The sequence below is a fragment of the Brassica oleracea genome, chromosome C5 (assembly GCF_000695525.1).
Source record: "Brassica oleracea var. oleracea cultivar TO1000 chromosome C5, BOL, whole genome shotgun sequence".
Taxonomy (NCBI): Eukaryota; Viridiplantae; Streptophyta; class Magnoliopsida; order Brassicales; family Brassicaceae; genus Brassica; species Brassica oleracea.
Window position 1 is genome coordinate 12,275,871 of NC_027752.1, and position 7,702 is coordinate 12,283,572.

General features: G+C 39.7%; 2 protein-coding genes across 2 annotated transcripts; one reads left to right on the top strand and one right to left on the bottom strand.

The window, feature by feature from the left end:
• The first annotated feature begins 705 nt into the window (after window positions 1–705).
• LOC106343231 (putative CCA tRNA nucleotidyltransferase 2) lies at window positions 706–4,477 on the top strand. The gene is made up of 15 exons (XM_013782387.1): window positions 706–1,069; window positions 1,185–1,315; window positions 1,387–1,504; window positions 1,647–1,699; window positions 1,799–1,848; window positions 1,935–2,033; window positions 2,139–2,248; window positions 2,345–2,472; window positions 2,580–2,646; window positions 2,739–2,822; window positions 2,926–2,988; window positions 3,265–3,442; window positions 3,723–3,893; window positions 4,037–4,134; window positions 4,235–4,477. The coding sequence occupies exons 1-15, from the start codon at window positions 725–727 to the stop codon at window positions 4,337–4,339; spliced, it is 1,800 nt and encodes a 599-aa protein (XP_013637841.1). The 5' UTR covers window positions 706–724; the 3' UTR covers window positions 4,340–4,477.
• Window positions 4,478–4,537: 60 nt separating this feature from the next.
• On the bottom strand, window positions 4,538–6,191 carry LOC106343232 (receptor homology region, transmembrane domain- and RING domain-containing protein 3). The gene is made up of 4 exons (XM_013782388.1): window positions 6,012–6,191; window positions 5,671–5,901; window positions 5,200–5,595; window positions 4,538–5,122 (listed from the first exon to the last, which is right to left on the bottom strand). The coding sequence occupies exons 1-4, from the start codon at window positions 6,136–6,138 to the stop codon at window positions 4,620–4,622; spliced, it is 1,257 nt and encodes a 418-aa protein (XP_013637842.1). The 5' UTR covers window positions 6,139–6,191; the 3' UTR covers window positions 4,538–4,619.
• Window positions 6,192–7,702: the final 1,511 nt, after the last annotated feature.

Genomic DNA, 7,702 nt, shown 5'->3' on the forward strand with positions numbered 1-7,702 from the left:
CATATACAACCGAAATGAAGTGTTTTGTACTTAATCGTGTGTTTGTTAAGCACGTAGTCAGGGAAGGGGGTGGATTTTATCTTCTTGATATTCAAGATTTAGTGCATTATGCATGCGTGTAAATATATTAAATACATAGTTTCGTAGATTCCACTTAAAGTCCTCGATGATAGATTAAAATAGTGTTGCTACTTTTTTTTTTGGCAAAAATAACGTTGCTACTTGCTAGCTATCTTAGGATATTTTGATATTTTCACCAGATGAAAGAGAGGTTTATATAACAATATCATTGTCTACAATGCAATTAATATGCATCAATGTTTTTAACAATGCCAATATGCGCAATTTTTTCAGAAAAAGATTTGTATGAAATAATCTATCAAAAAACATGCGTTACCTGAAGTGACATGCAAGTGATTAGAGCGTTGATGAGTTCTCACTCAAAGGAGTATCAATATAGTATCTGAATGAAAAGCTGACACTATATCTAAAATCAAGAACAAGAATTAAACCATGTTAAACATATTTATCCCAAGAATCAAAGAATTAAATTATTTGTTACATAATTTCGATTTGTAATAAAATAAGGCCTTTGTTGGGCCTAATAATTGTTCTAACTTTACACCGATCCAACCTGGCCCATAAACTCCAGCTCGTTTCGTTCAGACGCTGCCCGTAAATCGCTGCAGAAGAAAAACGCGCCATTAAAACGCTAAAAGAAACCATGAGATTGTCTCTTCCAATCAACACTATTATAACCCTGCCCAGACCCATTCTCCTGATTCCTCCTTCTCGCCACCGTAAACCTAACCGTTTCTCAACCGTCGCGTTTCGTGGTGTTTCTCCGAGCCTGTGCCGTTGCTGGTTCTCGACTTTGAAGACGGCGATGACGACGACGACTGTTGGAGGAGAAGATAATGAGAAGCAATCAAAGATCTCAGTCGAGTTGAAGGAGAAGATTGATCTCACTGAGAAGGAGCGGGAGATTTTCGATCGGCTTCTCGGTACTCTCAGGTTCTGCAACCTCGACACGCAGCTTCGCGTCGCCGGTGGTTGGGTTCGCGATAAGGTACTCTCCCGCCGTCTTAGGGAATCGTCGTGGTTGCTCTAGGAGGATTTTTTTGCCATTGAGTGCTACTTTGAGATTCCTATCTTGAGTGATGTTATTATGTTTGTGTTTGCAGCTTCTAGGGAGAGATAGTGATGATATTGACATAGCGATCGACAACATGTCTGGAAGTGAGTTTCTTGATAAGCTCAAGGAATACTTATCTTCTAGAGACGAACAAGTTCAAGGCGACACTGTTATTGAAAGGTCTTCTTCAAACTTTTCTTCCTCACAGTTCTTGATGTTGACTGGTTGATTTTGCTGGCCTTTTGTTTCAGGAATCCTGACCAATCCAAACATTTGGAGACAGCAAAGATGCGCATTTATGACCAATGGATAGACTTTGTTAATTTGAGATGTGAAGAGTATACAGAGAATAGTCGTATCCCTACAATGGTAATGCTCCTTATGTATCTGCTACAAATGCATAACACATCCTATCCCGACGTCAATGTTATATTAGTTTTCGAGAGATGCAAAAGGACCCAACTGCTTGTGCTGCTTACTTTTAAGCTTTTGTTTCTTTTGTTTATTTCAGAAATTTGGCACCGCAAAGGAGGATGCTTACAGGAGAGACTTAACCATAAATAGGTACTCTCATTTTTGTCAAGAACTATAAGTATAGTAGCTGTGATCACCGCATCACTGTATGCAAATGGTAACATTTTTATGATTTCTTAATTTTGACAGCTTGTTCTACAACCTTAACACTGCCTCAGTAGAAGATCTTACAGAAAGAGGTTGCCTTTTAGTGTTCCCACTTCTCAGAATTATTCGTTTCCTGTGATGTTCAAAATAATATAACAAGGAACTGATAAAATTACAGGCATCGATGACCTCAAGTCCGGAAGAATTGTTACACCATTGCCTGCAAAAGCTACGTTTCTGGATGATCCTTTGCGAGTCCTCCGGGCTATTCGCTTTGGTACTGCGTCTTCTTTTTTTTCTTTCTTTTTTTTCATTATATATCATAACACAGTCCATTTCAGATCTTCATTTGAGCTCTGTGGTTATTCTACTGCCGTAACAGGTGCTAGATTTGGTTTTACTCTGGATAATGAACTGAAACAAGCTGCTTCAAGTGAGGAGGTGAGGGTAGCTCTTGGAGAAAAAATTAGCAGAGAGCGAATCGGCAATGAAGTATGTATCTGATCTTCGTTCTTGCTTGATATAGCTGATTTCGCTGCAATTTTTTTGTAGAGGTTTAGCGTTACACAACTTGATTTCTTGGTGCAGATCGACTTGATGATATCTGGAAATGGACCAGTTTCAGCAGTAACGCATCTTTCTGACCTGAAGCTATTTGGGGTTGTCTTTGCCTTACCATCTTCATCCGAGCCTGCACCGTTAGAGAATTGTGGCAGGTTCATCTCATTTCTACTCTTAATACTCAGCAACTTAGCAAACCTGGTTCTGTGAGGTTCATATTCATATTTTGAAAAAAATCACTAACGTGTCTCCGTTTTTCTAGCCTCTGCCAAGCATACTTGGAAGCTATGTGGAGCCTTATTCAAACACCTGGGCTAGGAAAGTTCAGCGTGAGTTATTAGTCTGTCACGATCTCATCTTGTTTTAACTGCTAGAAAAGGAGTTCCCGGTAGATTTTTATTGTTGTATTCTTTGGTTTTAGGGTGAAGTAAGAAGGCTTGCTTTGTATGCTGCACTGTTTCTTCCCTTTAGGAAAACCGTTTACAAAGACAATAAAGGCAAACTGGTACTGTAGTTCCTTACATATCTGAACTCTTGTCATCTTTTCTTTGGTTAACTAAATCTGAGTATGAATATCATAGCTAACAAAACTTGAGCCCTTTTTCTAGATCCCTGTTGTCAACCACATATTCAAATTCTCCTTGAAGCGGAAGACTAGTGATGCTGAAACGGTGAGCTCTGATTATTAGTGTTCAATATCTTAGGCCTTAACTGCTGTAACTACAGGGCGATACTTGTTATGTGTTTCATTTGGTAATAACGGGAAAAAAAAACATTAACATGGTAAAATCATAACCTTCACGGCTTCACCTATGTTTTGCTTTAGATTGTTGGTGTGGTTCTTTTCAAGAGCAGTGTATCTCGTTTGACCATGCCTTTTTAAGTTCGACTACTTTACGACTTTACAGATCTGCGACTATCATAATAACTAAATCCTTCTTCTTCAGGTTATCAACATACATCGTGCTACGGAGAAATTCCTATCGTTGATTGCTTCCTTTCGGTTGAAAAATGACGTACAACTGGACAAGCTTGATTGGGCCACTAATATTCTTGAGCTCTGGAAGTCTATTTCCCTTGGTGATCCAGAGCTCCCAGCAACATCGAAGATAAGAGTACTCACAGGTACTCCTTTGTAGCCGTTATTGTATTGTATTACGCCCACCTAAAAAAGTCGAGAAAATAGTTGAAGAAAAAAGCACTAATTTTATTTTAGTTAATCGATGCCATAGATAATCTCAGCGGTGTCTTTCTGTTACTTGTACAATACTCTGGACATCATAAGTATTACTATCCTCTGTGATTATATAAACTACGAGTAGTATAAAACTGGTGATTTAGTGAACACATTAGATCTCCAACTATATGTATATAACTAAAATGGTATGTTTTGTTACTATTCCAGGGTTTCTTCTTAGAGAAGTCAAAGACTTCTGGCGTGTTGCACTCTTAACATCTCTGTTGTTGAGTACGGTTGACGGCATGAAGGAAGATCAACAAATTGGGCATTTGGATTTCCAACTGGACAAGTTGCGAGAAATCTATCAAACGATCGAGGAAACCATTCGTGAACTGGGTAGGCGTTAGTATGCTTGATACATCCTAGCATGAAAGATAGATGTTTCCCAAGAGGAGGCAAAAGATGCTAGGGTGTGACTAGTTTATAAAGGCTCCACAAGTCCACATTCGTAATGGTGTTTCTTGGCTTTAACATTACAGGTCTTGATAACATCTGGGATGTAAAGCCTCTGGTGAATGGGAGGGAGATCATGCAAATTGCAGAGCTTAGCGGAGGATCATCCCTCATCCGTGAATGGGTTAGTTAAAAAGGCTTTATTTATTGTGAATCTCTTAACAGTTGAGAATCTTAGCTTCTCTCTAATACATGATGTCGTCCCATTTTCTCTGTTTTTGCAGCAACAGAAACTTCTCACATGGCAGCTAGCTTATCCCAATGGCTCCGCAGAGGAATGCAAAGATTGGATGAGAGAAATACAAGCAAAACGACAACGGACAGAGTGAATTGACTTTTGAATCTGGTGCCTCTTTGTGCTATGTAGTCTTTAAAATCATTCGACATTGTAGCTTAGTTGAATCTCAGATTCGAGCGGAACTAAACCCAAAAAAAAAATAAGAATGAAACCAACATGGACAGAGAGGTAATATACATATCATCGATCCTTATTGGCTAATAGATAGCTTTCCAAGGATTTGATGTGTAGACAGAACATTAAAAGCAAAAGAATCCTAGATGAACCAAACCGGACCTAGAGAGTCCATGGTGTCTGCTCGAATCTTTGGTCTAACATTCTTCAAGCGAGTGTGCAGAGGCGAAATGAGATGATGAACCTTCTGATGCCCTGGAGAGCGAAGAGTTGAACTGATGACTTGTTGATTGGACAAACCCAGGGGACGCATTGCGTGGGCTAGTCTGATATGGTAGCATCATCTCGTTGAGAGATGCTATGTTCGAGTAAAACGGTGAGTCCAACGAGCCTATACAGGTGATGTATGATCTCTGCGTTGAAGACCGCAACGGGGAGGCTGCTTGTTGCCTGAAATCCGCAGATATATGGCTGACATGAACGGAAGAAGACCTGAAAGATAGCTGACTGTAGGACGAGCTCGTGGGCAAAAGTGAGGATCCCACAGGAGGGTCTATATGCACTAAAGATGATCCTGCAAGGAGCGGTGTGCTCTCTGAAGCTGATGGCTCGTCCGTGCTTATTCTTGCATCCTGTTTACACACTGGGCAAAACGTTCTCCATGATGTAAGCCACACGTCTACACAAGTGGCATGAAACTCTGTGAAACACCAAAAGGATCATAAGTTGGTTTGTTTCTAACAAGCTATAGAAAGTTTTAAGTGTCGTATACTTAACTGTGACAGCAAGGTAAGACCCTGAGCTTCTCCCCAACACTGTAGTCTTCGAGGCAGATAGCGCAAGACAGAGCTGTTGTGATGTATCCGCGCACAGAAGTGAATGTAACACTCGGCATTGCTTTTACCGTTCTACTGCTCATTCCATGGAACTGGGATGCATCAGTTATAGGTGATGTACAACGTCTACAGATGTAAATACAAGTGGTCAGAACAACAAACATGCCCAACGATACAACCAATGCTGTGGTCGCGAACAACGACAACCCGGAGTCCTCTAAACTAGGGACCAGCATGACTCTTGTTTCTGCCATGCCAGCGTATTTCTTGAGTGTTTCTCCTGCTGCTTTCGCCACAAAAACCGCTTGAATGTTTATACCATACTCGTCTCCTTCCACTGAAAAAGATCCCAAAATCAAGATTTGTGGCATCGATTCGATATTTAGATACTTTGTTTAGTACAAGATATTACTAGCTAATAAGAAGTCGCGGTCCACATCGTCATGGACAATGGCAGCTTTGAAACCGGTTTCCTGAGCGTTTCTGACTTTGTGCTCAAAACTGCAGCCTCCTTTCATGATCAACACGAAAGGGAAAGTACCGTTAGTGCTCTGCTTCGGTTTATTCCTCAACTTTTGGCAAGCGTCAAGAGGATCAGCCACGTAAAGGACTCCGGTTTCTACCGTAGCCTCTTCTGATGGAGCTGGAACGCAAAACTTTTATCAGCATTAGCGAAGTTTAGCAAATTATATATACAACAGATCACATACATGTGCGTGTGTCAGTGAGTGGTGGAAGTAAGGAAAAACTCACAGAAATCACCTTCCTTGTCTTCGAAAGACTGAGTGATGTTGGAATTCATCAAAACGACTGTGCCTGCATCTACCCATGAAACAATGAAAATGTGTAATATCAGGAGCACCAGAGCAACAAGATTCATCGTCTGCTTCCCTTGCACAACTCGGTTTGAGGGGCTAATGGATTGAATGCTTTACTTTTGGTTATGAAATATAATCATAACTTATGTTCTTCTCAAAATTAAATAGTTATTTAGTGGTTTTTAATATATGCTAAAATTTGGTAGTATTCAATTATTGACTTTTAAAACTTGTGGATTGTTAAGTAAACATAACTAAATTTTTATACTTAAGAACCACTTTTTAATAAATATATTTTGTTTTTAATATCTGAACATTCATATTTGAATTTTAGGTATTCTATAGGAGACAATTTAGCTAGATTTGAGAATTAACTAAAAGTATGTAATCAATCCAACTTTCACATTTGACACTCAAAAAAAAGTCCAGCTCTCATTTATATCAAAAATCTAAATAATGACTAGTTTTTTTTCTCTGTCATCAACATATATAATACACCCAGACCCGGCCCAATAATAAAGGATTCCAGTTATTGGGCCTGATCCATTTTCGAAAAATTTCGTTGGGCATACGTCATTTGATAAAGTTTTATTTATTGTCTCCTCTCGAGTCGTTTTCCAATCTCCATCAATTAATGTATTACATAGCAATTTGCACACTGTGCTTCTTTCTCTATATTTTAGTGGAAAAAAAAAAACTGAATAAAGTTTGTGAAACAATAGATTTACAGCTGAATGTTTCTGTGTATTATTAATCATAAAGTGTTTCCTTTATATAGGAAATTACAAGATAGATAAAAGAAAAGATTACATATCATAAACATAAACGAAAAGGGAAATCCTAATCATACAATGAAAATAAAATTGAGTTTCCTTTTCTCATAAACCATGTAGCCGTCTCTCTCTCTCTAAGTCTCGCGGCCGTCGCCTCTTTCTCTAGGGTTGGGCCGTCTCTCTCTCTAAGTGTATGAACATCCATCAATTGATTTATAACACTTCCCCTTGGATGCCATAACCATACAGAGATTGTAATACGCTTAATGTTGCCTCATTAAAACCTTATCAGGAAAACCCAGTGGGACAAAACCATGATGAAGAAAAAAGATTACAACACGTACTACTCCCCCTGATGTGAACCTCAGTGGAGGTCTTTCAGCCTACGCATCCCAATCTGATGTGTGAGCTTCCTGAACGTGCAGGTCGGAAGTGCCTTAGTGAATAAATCGGCCGAGTTATCACTTGACCGTACTTGGATCACTTTGACCTCTCCGGTCTTTTGCAAATCGTGGATAAAGAAGAACTTAGGCAAAATATGCTTTGTCCTGTCCCCTTTGATATAACCATCTTTGAGCTGAGCAATGCAAGCCGCATTGTCCTCGAAGATAACAGTCGGCTCTTTGCACTCGACCATCCCACAATCTGATCTGATATGTTGGGTCATCGACCTCAACCAAACGACCTCGCGGCTGGCCTCATGAACGGCTAGTATTTCCGAATGATTGGATGATGTGGCCGCGATGATCTGTTTCATGGAACGCCATGATATGGCCGTACCTACATGTGTAAAGACATATCATGTCTGTGATCGAGCCTGATGTGGATCTGATAGATAACCAGCATCAGCAAA